Genomic DNA, 22,954 nt, shown 5'->3' with positions numbered 1-22,954 from the left:
ATACACCTCTGAATAGTCCCCATTCCCTTTGCCTTAAGCCCCGCCCCCCATGTGTGTGTGTGTGTGTGTGTGTGTGTGTGTGTGTGTGTGTTTGTGTGTGTGTGTGTGTGTGTGTGTGTGTTTAATAGCCAGCTTAGTAGGTGTGAAGTAGTAAGTCATTGTGGTTTTGTATTATATATATATGTATTATAATTCATTCATATCTTACTGACTGATGGTATTGAACCTTTTTTAGGTACTTAAGAGCCATTTGTATTTCTTTGGAGTAATGTCTATTCAAATCAAATCCAAAGTTTACAGAATTTTTTATTTTATGTGTATGAGTGCTTTGCCTATGTGTATGTCTGCACCACATATGTAACTGGTATCTGTGAACCAGAAGAGGGCATCGGATCCTTTGGAACTGGAATTACAGATAGCTGTGAGCTGCCATGTGGGTTCTGGGAATTGAACCCGGGTCCTCTGGAAGAGTAGCAAGTGCTCTTAACCATTGATTGAATTGTCTCTCTAGTCCCTGGCTCATCTTTGTAAATTAGTTTACAAAGTAGTGGGTTTCCTTATGATTTTTTTCATACCTAGTTTTGGTTGGCCCTTTCCCTCACCCTCTCTGTTTTGTCCCCCATTCTCGTCCCCCTTTTACTTTTAAATCACATGTCATCTAGTAACCCCATTTCTCTGCCTTTTTTTTTTTTTTTGAGACAGGGTTTCTTTGTGTAACAGCCTTGAATGTCCTGCAACTCTATAGATTAGGCTGGCCTCGAACTCAGAGATCTGCCTGCCTCTGCCTCTGCCTCTCAAATGCTGGGATTAAACCCTACACCACCAACTCCTGGTTTAATCCCATTTCTCTTAAAGCCTCCCTCTTCTCTTTTCCTTTTGGCCTCTACACATTCATCCACATAAATAAGGCATATATAAAAAATTAGAAGCTGGGATCTGCATATAGAAGAAAATGTGGTGTTTGTTTTTCTGAGCCTGAGTCACCTTGCTATTTTTCATTCCTATCCACTTCCTTGGGAATTGCATTTTTCCTTATGGCTGAATAAAATTGTTTTGTTTACATGTACCACATTTTTTATTCGTTCATCATCTATGGTGATTTCTTATTGCGAATAGAGAAGCAATGAACATGCATGAGCACACATCTCTGGGGTAGCATATAGAGTCTTTTGGTATGCCTATGAGTGGTATAGCTGGATCATATGTCTTTTATTTTTAATTTTTAAGCCACTGATTTCCATAGTGGCTATTCCATATTCCCAATAAGTAAATATTTTAGAATTTAATTAAAAAATACTAAAACATGAAATGCCTGATGGATAGTGAGAAGTGGCTAGCTATGACATTGGCATTTTCCTTTGGTGGGATAATTTTATCTTCATGTTGCTGCATGTGCCTGTGATTTGTGATTTCACCCTGTCAGAGCAGATACTGCCCAGGGAAGTACTCTTATCAAAGCAAGGCACCTAATTGCATTTTTCTGATAGAAACCTACAGGTGTTAGGTGGCTCATGTAAATGTTACTTTAATTTTTTTTTTCCTTTTTGATGTTTTGAGACAGGGTCTCATTCTATAGCCCATGTTGGCCTCTTAACTCCTTATGTAGTTCAGACTGATCTTGAACATTATACCTATCCTCTTGCCTCAGCTTCTCAAGTGCTGGGATTATAGGATACCAGGTCTAACGGTGTACTTTTAATTTATTCTTTGCATTCTCCCTCTCTTCATCTTAATCTTTTTCTATTTTTCCTTTCCATTTTAGGTCGCAGTTGTTCTGATGGATACTCAGGGGGCATTTGACAGCCAGTCAACTGTGAAAGATTGTGCTACCATCTTTGCTCTAAGCACCATGACTAGTTCTGTTCAGGTAAGATCCCTCCTCTTTTCCCTTCCTTTTTCCCATCTTCCCCTTTCCCTGCCTCCCTCCCTTCTTCTGGGGATTGAATTTAGGATCTTGACAATGCTGGGCAACTCTTCTGCACTGAGCTCTCTAGTCCGTTGTTATTTTCTGTTAACACAATTCTTGTGGTTGTGTATGAGTGTTCTTTTAGACTGTGTTCTAGTTTGCTCTTCTGTGGCTGTGATAAACCACTCTGATTAAAACCAAAGTTGGGGAAGAAAAGGTTTATTTGGCTTACACTTCTAGGTCACGATCTATCATTGAGGGAAGTAAGGACAGGAACTCAAGGCAGGAATCTGGAGATCTGGAGACAGGAACCATAAGAGGAATGCTGCTTGCTGGCTTTTTCCTGCTCATGTCACCAATCAAGAAAATCTCTTCCTGCTCAGCAGTTAAAAGCACTGGCTCCTCCTCTAGAGGACCTGGGTTCAATTCCCAGCACCTACTTGGCAGCTCACAACTGTCTGTAACTCCATTTCCAGGGGATCCATAGCACCAGGCGTGCGTGTGGTGCACATACCTGTGCATGCAGGCAAAATAAATAAAAACAAAAAGGTACATCTCAAAAAGAAAGAAAGAAAATCTCTTCTAATCATGGCCATAGGACAGTCTGATTGAGGAAATTATTCAGTTGAAGTTTCTGATTTCCCAGGTGACTTTAGGGTTGTGTCAAATTGTTAAAAAAAATTTAACCAGCACAAGCTACATGTATAATAAACTCTTAAGCTCAAAATTAGTTTTTTTCTACTTATATAATTATATACAAAATATTCCAAGAAAAAAATCTCAAACCTCTTAAACTGTTTTAAACTATAAAGAAGGAATTTTTGGATTCTAGCCTTATAGTCTTATTTTTCTCAAAAGACTGATATTGCTGTTTATAAAAATAGCCCTCATATGCTTAAATGCAAATCTTCAATTGTACAAAGCTCCATCCAGTGTTCTAAGCTTATTTGGGACTTGTTTGAAGTAAGCCAAAGTGCTGTCAATCTGGATTTTGTTTTCTAGATTTACAATTTGTCCCAGAACATCCAGGAAGATGATCTTCAGCAGCTACAGGTAATAAGAAAGGGTAATGGGAATAGTGGCAGAAAGATAAAGTATCTAGTGTTCCCTATCCTATGTGGAATCTAGACGTGAAAGCAGAAGGGGGTACTGTCTGAGGACAGAAGGAGACCAAAGAGGAGGAGGGATGTGAGAAAATGGCAGTGGGTGGGTTGTAGCATGAATCTTAAAAGTTCTTATTAATAAAATCAATCCCGAGACGAGTTATTGGGGTCCATGCTGGTAGATCAGAGAGACAGAACAAACCACAGCTATCTCACCTCGCCAATTCCTCAGCTGGTCTTGTCTCCTCAGACTGGAGGCCTCTGAGTCCTCATCCGGAATGGGTCTCAGCTGAATTGCTGCTGGAAAGCCTGAAGCTTAACCAGCTACATGCTTAACCAGCCAAAAGCTGAACCAGCCAAAATCTTCTAGTTTCTCGTCCTCACGCCTTATATATCTTTCTGTTTTCTACCACCACTCCCTGGGATTAAAGGCTGGCTTTCTGGGATTAAAGGCGTGTCACCATGCTTGGCTATTTCCAATGTGGCCTTGAACTCACAGAGATCCAGAGGGATTTCTATCTCTGGAATGCTAGGATTAAAGGTGTGAGTGCCACCATTTTCTAGCCTTTGTATCTAGTGGCTGTCTATTCTCTGACCCCAGATAAATTTATTAGAGTACACAATATTTTGGAGAACACAATACCACCACATCTCCTCTCTTTTTGTCTAAAATTAAAAAAAGCTTATAACTAATACAAGAAAAAAACTATCCAATAAGTATATGCAATATACAGTCAAGATTACATTAACAATGTCTAGTCCATTAACATTTGACAGATCCAGACAAAAAACTCCATTATATATATTAACAATGTCCAGTCCAGTAACATCTGATAAACTCAGACCAAAAAAATTGCATTACTTATCTTATTTAAAACAAGTAGTTCCTTTTTAAAAGTAGATTCCATAATCTCCCTTTTTATCTTATCATATCCATATTTTCTCTTTTTTCTTTTCATAATAGATTCATTAGTCTACCTTTTGTCATTTTTATATCTTCCCCTTTTTCTTCAGTGTAGATTCAGTGATCTACCTATTTATCCTATTATTTCTTTATCTTTTTTCTCAGAGTAGATTCAGTGATCTATCTCATATCTATATTCTTTTTCTTTTTGCTTTCTAGGGGTGAAGATATCTTTAGGGAATCTTGAAAAGAAAATTTTTGGGTTAATCGTCAAGTCCTGTATCATTTGTCCATTCTCTGCATAAAAGGAAAGTTCAGGGCTTGTTTCAAGTCCTTGTTCGAGTAGTCTGTCAGGCTGTATCATCTCAGCTAGTCCTCTCGAAATTGTCCTGACTAGTTTGTAGTCCAAAGTCGATTTTTCCATGGTGTTAATCGGCTTAATGGCTTTATCATAGTCCATGTGGAATCATCGTTGTAGGATCCTGTCATCTTTTTGAAGATTTCAAAGTCACTGTTAGGCGTGGTCATGGTTTCCTGCGGATTTTTTTTTTTTTTTTTTTTGCCTCCTCTGTGGTTTGGAGCAATCATAGTCTGATAAATGTCTCTCTCTCGGAACCATGAACATTCTTCCCTAGAACAGAAAATCTTCACAACAATTTCTCCCCACCATTTGTCTTGCCAAACTTTTCCAAACTGACCTTTGCCGATGCTTTCTTGTAACATGATGGTCCTGGCAATTCTTCTCTGAACCAGCAGCAGTAAACCCTTTGTTCCAGGTAGCAGCATCACCGCAGTCACCAACATGATGAGAAGGAGCTGGCAACGTGGAGCAGTAGCCACTGCTTCCATGGTCCCACCACTGTTTGTGGTTCAGTCTGGGCCAAAGCTTCTCCCAAACCTCCTAGGCCAGCCTCAAACTCGGGATCCTCCTGCCTCTGCCTCCTTCAGCAAATCCTACCGGTGTGCACCACCACAACCGGCTGAGTGTAGCTTGGGCCTGAGCTGGGGCTCACAAGGCCACAGGCAAACAGCTTTTTCATGAATTCGTAACACGAACGTTGGGCGCCAGATGTAGCAGGATTCTTAAAAGTTCTTATTAATAAAATCAAACCTGAGGCAAGTTATTGGGGTCCATGCTGGTAGATCAGAGAGACAGAACAAACCACAGCTATCTCACCTCGCCAATTCCTCAGCTGGTCTTGTCTCCTCAGACTGGAGGCCTCTGAGTCCTCATCCGGAATGGGTCTCAGCTGAATTGCTGCTGGAAAGCCTGAAGCTTAACCAGCTACATGCTTAACCAGCCAAAAGCTGAACCAGCCAAAATCTTCTAGTTTCTCGTCCTCACGCCTTATATATCTTTCTGTTTTCTACCACCACTCCCTGGGATTAAAGGCTGGCTTTCTGGGATTAAAGGCATGTCACCATGCTTGGCTATTTCCAATGTGGCCTTGAACTCACAGAGATCCAGAGGGATTTCTATCTCTGGAATGCTAGGATTAAAGGTGTGAGTGCCACCATTTTCTAGCCTTTGTATCTAGTGGCTGTCTATTCTCTGACCCCAGATAAATTTATTAGAGTACACAATATTTTGGAGAACACAATACCACCACAGTGGGTGGTGCTGGAAGAAGAGGCTCAGTTCCTGCTGTGCAAGCAAGAGGACCTGAGGACCTGAGCACTCACATAAAAAGAACAACCAGTAGTGGTGACACACGCCTTTATCACAGCACTCAGGAGGTAGAGGCAGGTGGCTCTCTACGCTTGAGGCCAGGCTGGTCTACAAAGTGAGTTCCAGCATGGTGGTTTGCTAACCCCAGTGTTGGAGAGGTGGAAATAGGACAGTATCTAGAGCTCACTGGCCAGTAAGTCTAGGCAACTGGTTAGCTCCAGGTTCAGTGAGAGACCTTGTCTCATAAACTAAGGTTGAAAATTATAGAAGAAACCTGACATTTTCCTCTGGTCTCACATATACAGGCCACAACATACATACACACCTCACATCCACATGTACATGAGCATGTACATATGCATATACCACACACACGTTACACGCACATAGCATAAACATACACATAAAAAACAAAAATAAGCCGGGGCGGTGGTGGCGCATGCCTTTAATCCCAGCACTTGGGAGGCAGAGCCAGGTGGATCTCTGTGAGTTCGAGGCCAGCCTGGGCTACCAAGTGAGTTCCAGGAAACGCGCAAAGCTACACAGAGAAACCCTGTCTCAAAAAACCAAAAAAAAAAAAAAAAGCAAACAGCTGTAGGTATATATTCCTCATAATCTTATGTGGGTTTTTTTTTTTTTTTTTTTGAATATTTGTTTTTTGAGACAGGGTCTCTCTTTGTATCCATGGCTGGCCTGGAACTCACAGAGATCCACTTGCCTAAGCCTCCAAAGTGCTGTGATTAAAGCCATGTGCCACTACAGCTGGCCTCATAAACATTTTTATATCATAATACATCATTTTAAAGAATTCAAGAATAAGCTGGGCGGTGGTGGCACACGCCTTTAATTCCAGCACTTGGGAGGCAGAGGTAGGTGGATCTCTGAGTTTGAGGCCAGCCTGGTCTACAGAGTTAGTTCCAGGACAGTCAGGACTGCTTCACAGAGAAACCCTGTGTCAAACAAACAAACAAATGGATCTGGTGAGATCTGGTGCAATGACTCAGTAGAAGAGTTAGGTCCCTAGAACCCCCATGGTAAGAGAAAATCAACTTCTTAAAGTTGTCCTCTAACCTCTACATGTGCACACTGTTGTGTGTGTGCACAAATAAATAAATACAAAAAAACTTAAACAAGCCAGGTGGTGGTGGTGCACACCTTTAATCCCAGCACTTGGGAGGCAGAGGCAGGTGGATCTCTGTGAGTTCGAGGCCAGCCTAGTCTACAGAGCCCAGGACAGCCAGGGCTACATAGAGAAACCCCCATCTTTAAAAAAAAAAAAAAAAAAGGTTTTGGTTGAAGTAATCCTCCACTCTGTAGCTGTCTGTTGTTTATTTTTTCTTTTTTGGGTTTTTTGTCTTTTGGGGGGCCTACCACCCAGCTCCCAAATAAATCACACACAGAGGCTTGTTCTTAATTATGGATGCCCAGCCTAAGCTTGGCTTACTTTCTTGCTAACTGCCAACTTTTCTTTTTCTTTCCTTTTTTCTTTTTGGTTTTTTGAGACAGGGTTTCTCTGTGAAGCAGTCCTGTCTATTCTGGAACTCACTCTGTAGACCAGGTTGGCTTTGAACTCACAGAGATTCTCTTGGCTCTGCCTCCCAAGTGCTGGGATTAAAGGCATGTGCCGCCACCACCTGGCAACTTTTCTTTTCTTTTTTTTTTTTTTTTTTGGTTTTTCAAGACAGGGTTTCTCTGTGTAGCTTTGCGCCTTTCCTGGGACTCACTTGGTAGCCCAGGCTGGCCTCGAACTCACAGAGATCCACCTGGCTCTGCCTCCCGAGTGCTGGGATTAAAGGCGTGCACCGCCCGGCTACTTTTCTTAACTTTAAATTATCCTGTCTATCTTTTGCCTCTGGGCTTTTCCTTTTCTATTCCTGTATACCTTTCTTTGCTTCTTACTCCATGGCTTGCTGTGTAGCTGGGTGGCTGACCCCTAGAGTCCTCTTCCTTCTCTGGCTCCTCCTTTCTTCACTCTTTTTTCCCTCCATCTCTTATCTACCCCCCCCCCCCCAGATTTCTCCTTCTACTTATTCTCTCTGCCTGCCAGCCCTGCCTGTCTCTCTCCTCCCTTGCTATTGGCCATTCAGTTCTTTATTAGACCATCAGGTGTTTTAGACAGGCACAGTAACAGCTTCACAGAGTTAAACAAATGCAACATAGACAAAAGTAACACACCTTAAAATAATATTCTACTACACCTGTCTCTCTCTTTTTTCCTTCTCTTGAGACAGGTCTTGGACTTCTGATTTTCTTGCCTCTACCTCCCAAGTGCTGTGATTATAGGTATGCTCTACTACAACAGGCCGTATCTATTGCTGAGGTGGAGTTAGAGGTGGTTGTGAGCCATCTGACTTGGCTGCAGGGAACTGAACTGTGAGAGCACTGTGAGTAAGAACAGTTGAGCCATCTCTCCAGGGTTTTTGATTCCTCTTTCACAATTTCTCAAAAATCTTATCCTGTATGAAAAGGGGCCACATGTTATAGATGTAGCAGTGGTTGAGATAGACACAATTATTATTATTTTTTTTTCTTTTCAGGGTCTCTATGTAGTTTTGGCTGGCCTCAAGAACTCAGAAATCCTCCTGCCTCTGCCTCTGCTGGGATTAAAGGCGTGTACTACCACACCCAGTGAGATGGACAATTCTTACCTTCACAGGTTGAGACAGGGATTGTCTGTGTAGCCTTGGCTGTCCTGGAACTTGCTCTGTAGATCAAGCTGGCCTCATATTCAGAGAGATCCATCTGCCTCTGCCTCTCAAGGAATTAAAGGCATGCACCACCACCGCCTGGCTACCTTCACAGGTTTTATAGTCCAGTCTGTGAGAGAGAGATGAATGAACAGGCATGGTGGTCAAAGACTGCTATCAAAATACTCTGCAAACTGGATGGTATATTTTCTGCAGAATTGCTGAAAATAAAGTGTTGGGGATGGGCCAGTGAGATGGTTCACTGGGTACAGGTGATTGCATGCAGGCCTGATGATGACTCAAGTTCAATCCCTGGATCCCACAGGGTGGCAGTGGAGAACCAATTCTACAAAGTTGTCCTTAAACCACATAAAAGGGGTCTCACACACACAAAATGAATAAGTTAAATAAGGGAGGCTGGAGATGTGGCTAAGTGGTAAAGCAGCTGCTTATCATGCGTATAACCTTAGTTCAATGTCCAACATGCCATTACAAAGTTTGGGATTAAAGACTAGATTTAAAAAAATGATGTATGTATATGTTTGTATGTTTGCATGCTATGGTACACACGTGGAGCTTAATTTGGGAGTCAGTATTCACTTTCCACCTTGTTGAGGCAGAACTTGTCTTGTGCTGCTGTGTGTCTTCGGCTAGCTAGCTTGGTAGCTTTGGGTGTTTGTCTTGATGCTCCAGCGTCTTGCTATATAGGAGTGCTGGGGTTATAGATGCAAGCTGTCACATCTGGCTTTTTGTGTGGATTCTAGGGATTGAATTTGGGTTAGGGTCCTCAGGCTTGCATGCCTAAAGCTTTTACCCACTAAGTGATTTTTCTCAGCCCCAAGGCTAGATTTTTGTTAAGACCACATGCATTACTGTTGTATGTCTCTGGTAGTGGGCGGGGATCTAGGGGAGACTTGTAAACATTTCTTCAGCTGTCAGCCCCACTCCTTTGCCCTCCTGCAAGGAACTCAGCTTTTCATTTCTTAGCCAGTCAAGGATTCTGCTGAGAGAATGTTTTACTTCTTGGGCCTTTTTGCTTCCTCCCATTTGTTAGCAGGGCATAAAAAAATGCCAGAACTAGTCAGTTGCCCTCTGTTTCTTTTCGTTCATAGTGTTTGTGACAAGTTCTTTGTACTGTCATATTATTTCATGTCCCCTTTGTCCAGTGAATTTGACATTTAAGCTTCATTTTATTATACTTAACTGTGGCTTCATAAGAAGCAGGTAAATATATGCGGGAATCCTAATCTGAATTAATTCATTCAGTCATTTGAATGGCGTAGATATTTACTATATCACCAATATAATATATTTATTATAACAGTGCACAAAATGGGAATGTCCCTACACACTAGTCTGAGTGCTCATGGTGATTAAAGGCTACCAGGCCCAGCCAAATGAATATTTCAAGTATTTTTTAGATTTATTTTATGTGTATGAGTGTTTTGCCTGCATGTATGAATGTACCTGGTGCCCATGGAGGCCAGAAGAGTGTTGTATCCCCTGGAACTGGAGTTACATATGGTTGTGAGCCTTCATGTGGGTGCTAGAATTGAACCCAGGTCCTCTGGCAGAACAAGTATTCTTAACCACTGAATCATCTTACCAGTTCCCAAATATTTTTGCAAAAGAATACCATAAAACTATTTAAAGTAGTTTCAAGTCACTAACTCTTCTTTTTTAAAGCTCTTCACAGAATATGGGCGTCTGGCAATGGATGAAATTTTCCAAAAACCCTTCCAGGTAAAACACTATGGATGTTATTCTCTTTTTTTTTTTTTTTTTTTTTTTTTTTTTTTTTTTTTTTTTTTTGAGCTGAGGATCGAACCTAGGGCCTTGAACTGGATGTTATTCATATCTTTGTTTAGTTCACAGTTCAGCCGATCTGCCTGTTTTTAATATGACCTGTAACCTACAGGTTTTGTTTTTTGTTTCGGTTGAGACAGACTCTTGTTATATAGCTCAGACTGGTCTCCTTCAGCATGCCCTTGCCCCCTTTGAAAAGATTAGGAGAAAGTATTACAATAACTGTAATTAATCTTGCATATGCACTTGTACAGTGTTATAATTCTGTTCTGCTCTGTCACAATAGACACTGATGTTTTTGATTCGAGACTGGAGTTTCCCTTATGAATATAGCTATGGACTGCAAGGAGGAATGGCGTTTTTGGATAAGCGTTTACAGGTAAGTGGGAAATCTGAATAATTATCTAAAAGCAACTTTCTCGTTTGCTTTTGACTGTTGTGTTTAAAGCATATTATTGAAAATGATACTCTGTAAAATGTTTATAAATATTAGTATAAACCAGTGTACTTTTTTGTTTAAAATTTTTGAAATTATATGTATATATTTGTATGTGTGGTAGAGAGGAGAGCACTACAGTACTCATATGAAGGTCAGGACAACTTGTGGGAGTCAGTTCTCTCTTTCCACCACGTGGGTCTCAGGGATCAAACTCAGGTCTGTAGACTTGGTGGCAAGTACCTTTACTTGCTGAGCCACCTTTGTGGCCCCAGTATTTTTTTCATGGTAAAACTGAAGAGCCTGGTTATATAATATATAGGCACCGTAGAGGAACTCTGAGCAAAAGGCCATTATAATTATAATTTTGAGTTGTTATTTTGAATCAGGTTCTATTTGTGCCTTTAGAATGTCATGTTTAGAATTGTAGTTCTGTCCTTAGTCATTATATTTTGCTTTGGCATATATATATATATATATATAATATATATATATATATATATATATATATATATAAAACAAGCCTAGTCTGTTTCCTGAAATCGAAGCACAGGAGACCTTTGTCAGTCACTGCTAGCTTATTGGATCCTCCTTCTGGCCAGCAAGCCTGCTGTTCTTCTTAAATGTTGTGCAATACCCCTCCCCCCTTTTTTTAAACTTTATTTATTTATGTACATTGGTGTTTTGCCTGCATGTATGTCTATGTGAGATGTCAGATCTTGGAGTTACAGACAGTTGTGAGCTGCTATGTAGGTGCTGGAAATTGAACCTGGGTCCTCTGGAAGAACAACCAGATCTCTTAACTGCTGAGCCATCTCTTCAGCCTGCAATACCCTTTAAAACCAAGTCTTTAGTACCTGCTCTCTGTTAGCTATGACAGCCAAGTGCACATTCATGTACTTACTGCTTCTTGGGGTTCTGGCTCTTCCCATTGGTCACTCTGATCTGTCAGTCAGGAAGTCTTCTTTCCTTTGTCCTTATGCTAGTGGCTGTTAGTGAAGAATAGCAAATCATTTTTGGCTGGTAAAGTGTTGATTTTCCTTGGCAGGTGAAGGAACATCAACATGAAGAAATTCAGAACGTTCGAAATCATATTCACTCATGTTTCTCGGATGTTACCTGTTTTCTCTTACCACATCCAGGGCTCCAGGTGGCCACAAGTCCTGACTTTGATGGGAAATTGAAAGGTGTGTTACATACATTGTTACTGTACATATGATTTGATCTTTGGAATCCCAGAATGAGCAGTAAGTGTCAATTATAAGTCAAATGGATCGTTATGAGAATGAATATGGTCTTATAGAAAGAATAGTGTTAGTCTAGTTCAGATTTTGCTCTGACCTACTGTGACCATCAGAAGTATTTTGCCTGTTTCACAAACTGAAAATAAGATGTTGTTCTTTAGGGATCTTTCTAAGAGACATATTATAGTTCCCACTTTATAAGAGGTCAAAGTGCTAAATAAAGGAAGACTGAAAGCTAAGACAGCTAATATTTTTCAAGTAAAATTATCTTCCTCAGGAAAAAGTACCATGATACATGGCTAAGTTACTGTTTAAGCTTATTTGTGCTTGTAGCAAAACCTGATGCTGGGTCAAGGGCTAACGTCAGGAAGTGCTGAGTAGTTGGTAGGTTAGAGAATCAGAGTCGGGATGCTTGGGTACCATTATCTTATTTTGTTCCCTATTCCTGGAGGCCTTGAGTCACCTGATGGCTGGCCCGCAGTTTATACTTGTTAAGCAGTTTGTTTATAGGTTGATCAGGGCCTCTTAATTTTCCCTAAAACACTGATCATTGTAGGTGCCAGCTTTGCAGTCCAGTTGGGTTCCCACTGTTGTGCAAAGTGCTTTGAAACTAAATTCACAGTAATTCCATGAAGTTACATCATTTCTTTATCTCAACATGAGGAAGCTGGTGAAAACAAGGAAAGTTAAGCAACTCACTCAAAGTTCTCAGCTAAAAGCAATGGGGCAGAGGTTCACATCCGGGTTCTGGTGCCTTAAAGCCCACACCATGGGAATAGAAGTTCATTGTTCTTTGGAGGAAGTCTTTAGAGAATATGTACTTGTTGAGTTACCAGAACAACTTGCCTCTTTAAAAATAGTCTCAGTAAATAGGAAATATATAATTTTAATTTTTTTGATTTAGTTAATCTAAGAAGAATAATATATTTGTGTAAGTCAAGGCTAAAGAGATAACTCAGTAGTTTAGAGTGTTCTTGGGTTCTGTTCCTATCACGCACATCAGATAGTTCACAACTGTCTGTAACTGTAGTTTCAGGGATCTGCTGCCTTCTTCTGACCTGGGTACTGGCATGAACATAGGACACATATGTACATGCGCCACCCCCACCCCCCCATAAAAGCAGATACTTAACTTTTTTTTTTTTAATTTATTCTGTGTGTATGAGTGTTTTGCCTGCGTGTATGTTTGTGCACCATGTGTACGCCTGGTGCCTGTAGAGCTCGAAAAATTGCTGGATCCCCTGGAACTGGAGTTACTGATTGTTGTGAGCCTCCATGTGGATGCTGAGAACTGAACCTGGGTCCTCTGCAAGGGCAACAAGTATGCCTAACTGCTGAGCCATCTCTTCATCTGTCTTCCTCAAAGATTTATTTTTTTATTTAATGTGTATGGGTGTTTTGCCAGCATATATGTCTGTGCACCACTTATGTACGTATATTGCCTGCAGAGGCCAGAAGAGGGTGTCTGATTCTCTGGAACTGGAGTTACAGATGTTTTTGAGCCATCATGTGGGTGCTGGAAATCACACTGGAATCCTCTGGAAGAGCAGTGCTCGTCTGCTGAGCCATCACTCTTATCCTGTCCCCTCCTCCCATTAATACATTTTTAAAAAAGATTTACAGACCAGCTGGTCAAATTCTGTGAAGCAAATTGAATTTGAGAGGTGTAACCTTTACCTTCTGTTTGACACTTGCATGATACGTAGCTTTTCTGAAGGGGATACTCTGAGAGTTTGTCACTTAATGATTTGTGGGAGTCCACAAAGATTTCCTCATTAGATCTGAGCTTGTTTTACAAAGCAGGGCTGCATTAGGGGATGGCTTGACCACGTGCATGGTTACCAGGTATTTGGGATGGTCTGCACTCGGCAGAGATAGTCAGGGCCCAATGGATTAGGATCCAGGCCCTCCTGAGGCTATCCTGTGTTTCTGGCTCTCTCTCTCCAGCTGTCTTTTTATCTAATATTTCATACTGCTCCTGCTCAAGAGTACCCTGGGGAAAAGTGGAGGTGGGATGGCACCTCCGGTGATTGAGAGATTCAAGGGCAAGGCCTGGGCTTGGTAGAGATACCTGCTTAGGCAAACAGTGGAACTATAACCTGTTACCTAAAGAACTGGGAGAGAATTTTTCAGAGTTAAGTGCATTCGTGTGTGTGTGTGTGTGTGTGTGTGTGTGTGTGTGTGTGTGTGTGTTGTATGTGTTTATGTGTTTATGTGTTTGTGTATGTGTGTGAGTAGTGATAACATTTGTTTTTTCCTTTTTTTTGGAGGGGCAGGATCTCATGTAGCCCAGGCTGGCCTCAAATTCACTTGGTAGCCAAGGGTAACTTTGAACTTATCTTCCCACCTGACTCCTGGGATTAAAATACATACCACTGTGCCCAGCTGTAATGTTCTTTCAGTGTTATGGCACTTCATGATTAACTGTATTTTTACAAAATCTAAACTGTTGGATTTTTGTCTGTTTTGAGTTGAGGTATTTTGACCTGCCTTACCTGGGAGTTGATATGTAGACCAGGCTGGCTTTGAACTTGGAGCAGTTCTCTTGTTTCCACTTCCTAAGTGCTGGGATTACAGACATATTCTACCACACCTGGTGTAGGAGGATGGATCAGAGTGACTTTTCATGCCATTGTCTCATGGGGAGGTCAGGTTACCAGGTATAAGCATAGAAAAATGGCATCCTTTTCTATCTTAAGGCATTTTAATATTTCAAAGCCTTCTGTTTTGAAATTAAGTTTCATTTTAACATTTTTATTTAGAAAGTGGGCAGTTTTTAAAAGTTGTTTGACTGTGTCTTGAAGGTATATTGTTACTGGGACACACATTGTTTACATTCCAGTGGTTGCCTTTAACAAGTTACTACAAGCTAGGCAGCTTAAGACAACAGAGATTTATTCCTCTACAGTTCCGGAGGCGAGAAGTGTGAAGTAGTGGCTGGTCTCTCCGGGGCTCTGAGGAGACCCTGTCCCACTTCTCTCTCCTGGCCCCTGGGAGTGGTGGCAGTCCTTGGCCTTCCTTGGCTGTGGTTGTACCTCTCTTACTCTTATCTTTTTTGTTGTCACATGACTGTCTTCTTTGTGTGTTCTTCCTCCACCAGCCCATCTCTGGTTTAAGGCCCCCTCAGAGCCATTTTAAGTCCTCATTTTAGTGAATCACATTTGCTGGGACACCTTCCAAATAAGGTCACATTCTGAGGTTACATATGGGCATATGTTTGGGGGAGGCAGCGCTATTTACTCTGTTATCCACACATAGTTTACAGGTGGTTTAGTCACTAAACAGGAAGTATGTTGTTTCACTCTGTATATGTTGATGAGACAGGGAGCAGATTTAGTGTAAGCAATCTCCAGTCTCATGACTAGGAACCATTTGGTTCCCTCATTCAAGATAGAACTATATTTTTTTAAATTATTTTTTGAGACAGGGTCTCACTATGTAGTCTTAGCTGTCCTTTGAAATTTACTGTGTAGACCAGGCTGGCCATGAACTCACAGAGATATGCCTATCTGTTTCTGGAATGCTGGAATTAAAGGTGTGCACCACCATGACTAGCCTCAAAATAGAACTATAAAATAAAATAGGGTTTAAGTCTTTTTTAAAAATATATATATGAGAAGGCAAGTCCAAGAAGGGCTAGAGGTATGTAGCTCATTTACAGAGGCTTCCCTGGCATGCATGAAGCCCTGAGTGTGATCCGTAGCATTGAGCAGAAACCAAAAAGCAATCAAACAAAACAGCCCAAACCCAGTTGCAGACCCTAATCTCCAAATTCCCAAACCCAAATTATTGAAAATAGTGAGCCATTACAACAATTAGAAAAACAAAAATATGTTAGTATGTTAGTTTTTTTTTCTTCCCCCCAAGACAGTGTTTCTCTGTAGGCCAGACTGGCCTTGAACTTACAGAGGTCTGCCTGCCTCTGCCTCCCGAGTGTTGGGATTGAAGATGTGCACCATTGCCACCTGGCTGTGTTACAGTTTTTATGCATAGTAATTTGGTAATATGAAATTTTTAAATGCTTTTTCTTGGATCTAAAATTATAAAATACCCATCTATAAATCTAAAAATGCAGTCACTTAATCTAAAAGTACAATATCACTTAGCAACAAGGATAAAGTCTAAGATCTTACATTTGTACCCTTTCTTCCTGTCACATTTAAGTCCTTTCCAGTTCAGAACAGAATAAAGAGACTATCCTTATCTAGCCAGGCAGTGGTGATGCATGCCTTTAATCCTAGCACTTGGGAGGCAGAAGCAAGTGGATTTTTGTGAGTTCAAGGCCAGCCTCGTCTACACAGTGAGTTATGGGATGGCCAGGGCTACACAGATGGGGGAAAAAAACCCTTTTTCTTGAGTTTCAATTCTGGCTAGCAAACATAGTCTTTAAAACCCTTTCTGTAAGAGTTTTGTTTTGTGCTCATTTTGGCTTTTTGTTTCTTTATGATCCTGTATATAGATATTGCAAGTGAATTCAAAGAGCAGTTGCAGGCACTGATACCGTATGTACTAAACCCATCTAAGTTAATGGAAAAGGAGATCAATGGCTCCAAAGTCACCTGCCGGGGACTGTTGGAATATTTTAAGGTAAATATGAGTTTTAGTTCTAAACTTTTTTTTTTTTTTTTTTTTTTTTTTTTCGTAAAATTGATTTTAACGTTAGTAGTTTTCTTGGGGAGATGGTCAGAGGCATTTTACAACCATAGTATCCTTCCAGGAGTGGGCCACTGGGTGGCAGTATGGGCATAAGAACCAAATGATGTTCTTTGCACTCTCTTAGAGTAGTCATTACCGTGTCTTCAAGGAAGATGATGTGGACAGGAGGTGGTTAGGAGGTTGCTGTGAGTAGGAGACGCACGTAAATGGGACGCAACTATCTCCAGGTGGATGGTCTCTGCCCACAGGTCGTGGTGAGACCATTGTGCATGGGGGCCTGACTGGAATCTTGGCCTTGGTAGGCTTGTGCTGCTTGAGAGTACTTTTAGATAACTAAAAATGCTAACATGCACTCAGAAGTGTGTCCTGCTTCTGCTAATTCTTGATTGTTGATCTAGGATTTTAGGAAAATGCAGTTGTGTGGTTTCACTATTTTAAAATATGAGCAAAATACTTTAGAATTGTATTTTTGTGATTGCTTCTATGTTTATATTTTAAGGCATATATTAAAATTTACCAAGGAGAAGATCTGCCTCACCCAAAATCCATGCTTCAGGTAATAAAGTCTTTGGTATCCTAAATTACATGTTTTAATTGCTGGAATTGGCCCAGATATGACCTAACTGAGTCCTGAAGACGAGAGCAAGACCACTCTCCTTTTTATAGCCTTACCTTGACTTTTGAGAGCACATTTGCAGCAAGTGTGGGTACCCTCTGCTTCATCTGTGTTCTCTGTAGGGCAGTTAATGCATTTGGGGCTGCTCTCCTTTCACCGAACTCACTTGGGAAACACTGCTTTGCTATATGCAGCTGAAGTATACTTGCTGTGTTAGACAAGCCACTTCCAGGCATTGGTGCTGTACTTTGGTATAATTTCTGGCTCTTGTCCTGAGGATTCGTTGGTCATTTGGTTAAACAGCCTCACACTTTCATATGCTGAATATGTGGGCATTTATTGCTAAATACTGATTTCTTTTTTTTTTTTTAAAGATTTATTTATTCATTATGTATACAGAAGAGGGCACCAGATCTCATTACAGATGGTTGTGAGCCACCATATGGGTGCTGGGAATTGAACTCAGGACCTCTAGAAGAGTAGTCGGTGCTTTTAACCTCTGAGCCATCTCTCCAGCTCCCCTGATTTCTTTAGTAGCAAAATATTTTCACAAAATCACTGGACCTCGTGATTGATAGTATAAATGAAATTTTTGCCCTTGTTTTTTGTTCTTATTTTGAGGCACTGGGATTAAACTCAGGTGCTCACCTTATAGGTTAGGTAAGTGCTCTACCACTGAGCTTCCTCCCCAGTCCAAAGAATGCAGCTGTTAAGGTAGAAATTGAAGTAAAGGGAATTATGTTTTCTTGAGTTTTGGAGGTTTGGTTTATACTAAAGATTCTTAAGTGCTAGGATAGATGTTTTGGCACAAAATTTGGCAAAAGTATGTATTTTATCAATTGAATTATATGGAAATATAAATAATGACAGGTTAATAAAAAAGGAAGAGTGAGAATAAGATATTTTTGCTTGGTTTCTGGGAAAAAGTTTCAAGAAGTATTTATAGTCCATACTTTTCTTTCTTAAAAGGCCACTGCGGAAGCCAACAATTTGGCAGCTGCAGCCTCTGCCAAAGATATTTATTACAACAACATGGAGGAGGTATGCTGGTAACACCTTTTTTCTGAGTGTCTGTTTCTCTATTTTCTGAGCATGACTGTTGACTTCAGAGGACCAAACTTTATCCTACTCAATGTAGCCTTTTTGTTTGAGATAGGGTTTTATGTACTAGGCTGCCCTGAAAATCACTGTGTATAGAGGCTGGCTTGAAATGTCTGATTGTACTGCCTTTACCTCACTAATGCTGTGGCACAGGAATGTGCTTTAAAGATTTGTTTGCACTTACGAATCCTTGTGCATTTATGACACATATATGTGGGTGTTCACGGACGCCAGAAGAGGGCGTTGGATCCTCTGAAGCTAAGGTTCCAGGTGTTTGTGAATGGCTTAGCGTGCGTGGTGGAAATGTAACCTGGTTATTTGGGAAAGCTGAAAGCCCTCTTTAAACTATTAGCTGTTTTTACAGTCCCAGCTTAATGTGTCTTAAGATGATGAGACACAAAGCTGTTTTTCAGGTCACCCTGGTAATTGGGATATTCTAATTATTTTTAAAATTTTTTCTTTTCTTTTGAAACAGAGTCTGTGTGATTGGGATCTTCTAGTTATTTTTGTTTTTCTGAGACAGGGTCTTGATATGTAGTCCAGGTTGGTCTCAAACTCATGACAATCCTCTCATGACAAGTCTTCTGAGTCTTAGATTGCAAATGTGTGCTGTTATGTGTATTATTTCTTTTCTTTTAAGATTTACTATTTATTTATGTGTATCTGTACCTGTAGGTACCTGAGTAGGCCAGAGGTGGGCGTTAGATCCCCTGGAGCTCTAGTTACAGGAGGTTGTGAGCTTCCTGATTGTTTGCTGGGAACTGAACTCTGTATGTAAGAGCAGCAAGTGTTCTTAACTGCTGAGCCATCTCTCCAGCCTCTCCGTGTCTGGTTATTAACCATTTCTAACCAAGCTTTCTCGAGTATTTTTGTTCTTTCTGATTAGTGTTATCCTGTCTTATCTTTTTTTTTTTTTAATTTTAAAATTAATTATCATATTTGTATACAAGGGCTTGCTATGTAGCCCTGGTTGGCCTGGAATTTATATAGACCAGCTCCAGCTCTATCTCTTGCCTCTGCCTCCTGAGTGCTGGGATTATAGATATATACTAGTATGTCTGGCTTTGGCCTTGGCTATTTGTCTTTTTGACTTTTAAAAACAATTTTATATGCGTTGATATTTTTGCCTGCATGTATGTCTGTGTGAGTGTTGGGTCCCTTGGAACTAGAGTTACAGACAATTGTGAGCTACCATGTGGGTGCTGGGAATTGAACCTGGGTCCTCTGTAAGAGCAGTCAGTGCTTTTAACCACTGAGCCGTCTCTGCAACCCCCTTTCTGACTTCTTATTAAAGTAGGATCTCGTGTAGCCTAGGTGGGCCTCAAACTCTATGTAGTTGAGAATGACCTTGGACTTTCTGATCTTCCTGTAACCACCTCTGGAATGTTGGAATTATACATGTGCACCTCAGTACTGATTTATATAGTATTGAGATTGAACCCAGGGCTTTGCACACTAGGCAAGTACTCTATCATATGTGTTATGTCCTCAGTCTCCCTTGAATATTTTCTGAAGTTAACTTCTAAGCTTTTTTTCTAAACTCTTAAGAGCATTCTCATCTTTGCTGTCTCTTTTTACTTGTTTTATTTGATATGAACAAGAATTTTCATCATGTGTTTCTGTCATTTTTAGGTTTGTGGGGGAGAGAAACCTTATTTGTCTCCAGACATTTTAGAAGAGAAGCACCAAGAATTCAGACAACTCTCTTTGGACCACTTTAAGAAGACCAAAAAGATGGGCGGGAAGGATTTCAGCTTCCGTTACCAGCAGGAGCTGGAGGAGGAAATCAAGGAATTGTATGAGAACTTCTGCAAACACAATGGCAGCAAGAATGTCTTCAGCACCTTCCGAACCCCGGCAGTTCTGTTCACAGTCATAGCAGCGTTGTACATAGCCTCGGGCTTCACTGGCTTCCTTGGGCTTGAGGTTGTGGCCCAGCTGTTCAACTGTCTGGTTGGATTGCTGTTAATAGCACTCCTTACCTGGGGGTATGTCAGGTATTCCGGTCAGTATCGTGAGCTGGGTGGAGCTATTGATTCTGGTGCAGCATATGTGTTAGAGCAGGTGAGTGGTGCTGGCTGAGGGGGCGGGGGTCTGTGGTGATTGTGCTTACGTTGTAAAATTTGGAAGAATTTCATAGTGAAAAAAGGGGTTAAGCCCATTTTCTGATAGGCTTTATATTTTATTCTTTTTTAGTATTAATATTTAATCCTGATACTTCGTTTTAATGCCGAAAATGGCCCTTTAATGGGAAAAAAAAAAAAAAAAAAAAAAAACAAACGGTCTTTGATCTACTGTGTTTCTCCTGGAGCAGTTTTTTTTTTTTTTTTTTTTTTTTAATTAATTGTTTTGGCTAACATGTGAAGTAGTGGGGTTCTTTATGGCATCTTCATATATACTATCATTTATATCTTCAAAATGCATTTTTTTTTTCAAGACAGGATTTCTGTGTAACAGTCCTAGCTGTCCTGGAACTCGCTCTGTAGACCAGGCTGGCCTTAAACTCACAGAGATCTGCCTGCCTCTGCCTTAAGAGTGCTGGGATTAAAGTCGTGCGCCACCACTGCTTGGCTGCAAATGGTTTTTGAGATTGACATAATCTGAGTTTTTTTTTTATTTTTAAAGTTTAAGTTTGTTACTGTTGTGTGTGTTCTGTTGTATATGATATGTAATGTGGGTGTATGAGACCCAGAACACAAGATGTGAAGGTTAGAGGACAACTTTGTGGAGTCAGTTTTTGTCATTTACCTTTATATGGGTTCTGGGAATTGAACTCAGGTGGTCAGGGTTGAACAGCAAGTATTTACCTGATGAGCCATCTTGCTAGCCCATTTAGGTTTTTGTTTGTTTGTTTGAGATAGTCTCATGTTGCCTAGGCTGGTTTCAGAGTTCGTAATATAGAAGATGAACTTAAACTCTCGAACTTCTGATTTTGCTGTCTCTAAAGAGCTCTTAAGTGCTATAAGTGCTTGGGGTATAGGCATATCCTATATGCTATACCTGGCTGAGCTCCAGTTTTCATAAATTGATTTTTGAGAAAGGGTCCTTCCATAGTTTAGGATGGCCTGGAACTCACTGTATAATGCAGACTGGCCTGAAATATCTATAATCCTACTACCTCAGCCTCCTGGGTACTGAGATTGCATTGCAGGTGTGTATCACTACAGCTGGTCATTTGTATATTTTTAGCACAAGTTTGTTTCTTTTTCTGTAGCATAAACAGATCTATTAGGTCAACGGCGTGAAGCCTCCACCTTCTCAGCAGAGGAGCATATGCTCCACTGACCCTTAGGAGTCAGCTATGGCCGTGGTTTCCTCTCACCACTTGGTCTCATTCACTGCTGATGAGGGAAGATATTTAGAAGTTATGGCCTAGGACTTAGGTTTTTTTTTTTTTTTTTTTTTTTTAATGCTGTGTTGTAGTTTAATAACTAATACATTAACTAAATGAACTTTTGCAGGCTTCTTCTCATATTGGTAATTCTACTCAGGCTGCAGTGAGGGATGCCATCGTTGGGAGACCACCTACGGATAAAAAGGCTCAATAGCATCTTAATGGCAAGATTCAACAAAAGCCCAGTCAGCACCTGTATTTCTGCTAATGCCATCATGGGTCCAGTTCCAGAGGAATGGCTGATCTGAGACCATCCTGGAAGAGCTGAGACAGGGCACCATAATAAATGAACTGACCTCTCCTATGGTTTCCAATTCCACTTGTCTTGGAAGCATTTCTTTTTCTTGCTGACAGACCCAAGGCTACTCTCTTCTCTCTTTGCTTTGTGCACTTTAAGGGGTGGGGGTGGGGGCCAAAAGGAAAACATGGAAATGCAGCTTTTAAGTCTTTGATGTGCCACATAGTGCCTTTTAGGACCAGTCCGTGCCTCTGCCAGCCAGGAAGGCTGAGGAATGGACAGCCTCATGAAATGCGGTTTTGGATCAAGTTCTCTTGGATTTTAGATTTCAGTTCTTTTGTACCTTTGAAATTTGTTTTTCAAAAATTTATACAACTTGAAAAAGGCTCAGAACTAAAGGCCAACTGAAATGATACTTATTACACTTACACAATTTCCCCCAGTACTGGTGATTGAATCTAGCACCTGACAGGCTAGGCGATTGTTCTACCCTGGAGCTGTCCCTGCCCGCTTGACTGTGCAGTCTCAGGTCTTGAAATTACTTTGTTCCCAGGCTGGCTGTGAGCTTTCCATCTTCTTCCTTCCTCTTTAGCTTCTTGAGTAGCTTGAATACAGACCTGGCTACCTTGCTTCAAAACCTTATTTATATGAATTACCTTTGCTATACAGCATGGAAAAAATTAAATCATTTAATATTCTGTGTTGTTGGAGAATATAAGGTCTTTTACACAGTAGGCTGGCAGTTTTATTGAACCTACTTTTTAATTTTTATTCCTATAGATTCTTTCTAGAAAAGAGGCAAACAGTTCTTTTAAAAAAAAACAAAAACAGTGGTTAATAATGAGCTAGATACTTCATGGTAAAATTGTAGTTTGAGTGAACCGTGTGACCTCTGATAAGTCACTTGAACTTGTGTTTTGGTTAGATTCACTGTACATTTATGTATGTATGTGTCACTCTCAAAATTAGTAATTTTCTTTTTTCTTTTCTGTTTTTTTTTTTTTGGTTTTTCGAGACAGGGTTTCTCTGTGTAGCTTTGCGCCTTTCCTGTAGCTCACTTGGTAGCCCAGGCTGGCCTCGAACTCACAGAGATCCGCCTGGCTCTGCCTCCCGAGTGCTGGGATTAAAGGCGTGTGCCACCAACGCCCGGCCAAAATTAGTAATTTTCAACAGAGAAAAGACATTACCAAATAT

General features: G+C 40.7%; 1 protein-coding gene across 2 annotated transcripts in view; it reads left to right on the top strand.

Moving 5' to 3' along the window:
• Positions 1-22,458, top strand: part of Atl3 (atlastin GTPase 3) — a 44,683-nt gene extending 22,225 nt beyond the window's left edge. Inside the window, exons 4-13 of one of the 2 annotated variants that reach the window (XM_037207654.1) lie at positions 1,763-1,867; positions 2,909-2,959; positions 9,956-10,012; positions 10,362-10,454; positions 11,560-11,698; positions 16,215-16,342; positions 16,911-16,967; positions 17,997-18,068; positions 19,761-20,192; positions 21,590-22,458. In XM_037207654.1, coding sequence (XP_037063549.1) covers positions 1,763-1,867; positions 2,909-2,959; positions 9,956-10,012; positions 10,362-10,454; positions 11,560-11,698; positions 16,215-16,342; positions 16,911-16,967; positions 17,997-18,068; positions 19,761-20,192; positions 21,590-21,676 — 1,221 coding nt within the window. In that variant the 3' untranslated portion in view covers positions 21,677-22,458. The remainder of the gene's footprint in view (positions 1-1,762; positions 1,868-2,908; positions 2,960-9,955; positions 10,013-10,361; positions 10,455-11,559; positions 11,699-16,214; positions 16,343-16,910; positions 16,968-17,996; positions 18,069-19,760; positions 20,193-21,589) is intronic. The other variant, XM_028853689.2, reaches the window with a different exon arrangement.
• Positions 22,459-22,954: the final 496 nt, after the last annotated feature.

The sequence above is a fragment of the Peromyscus leucopus genome, chromosome 1, assembly GCF_004664715.2.
Source record: "Peromyscus leucopus breed LL Stock chromosome 1, UCI_PerLeu_2.1, whole genome shotgun sequence".
Taxonomy (NCBI): domain Eukaryota; kingdom Metazoa; phylum Chordata; class Mammalia; order Rodentia; family Cricetidae; genus Peromyscus; species Peromyscus leucopus.
This window is presented reverse-complemented; position numbering and strand designations above follow the sequence as displayed.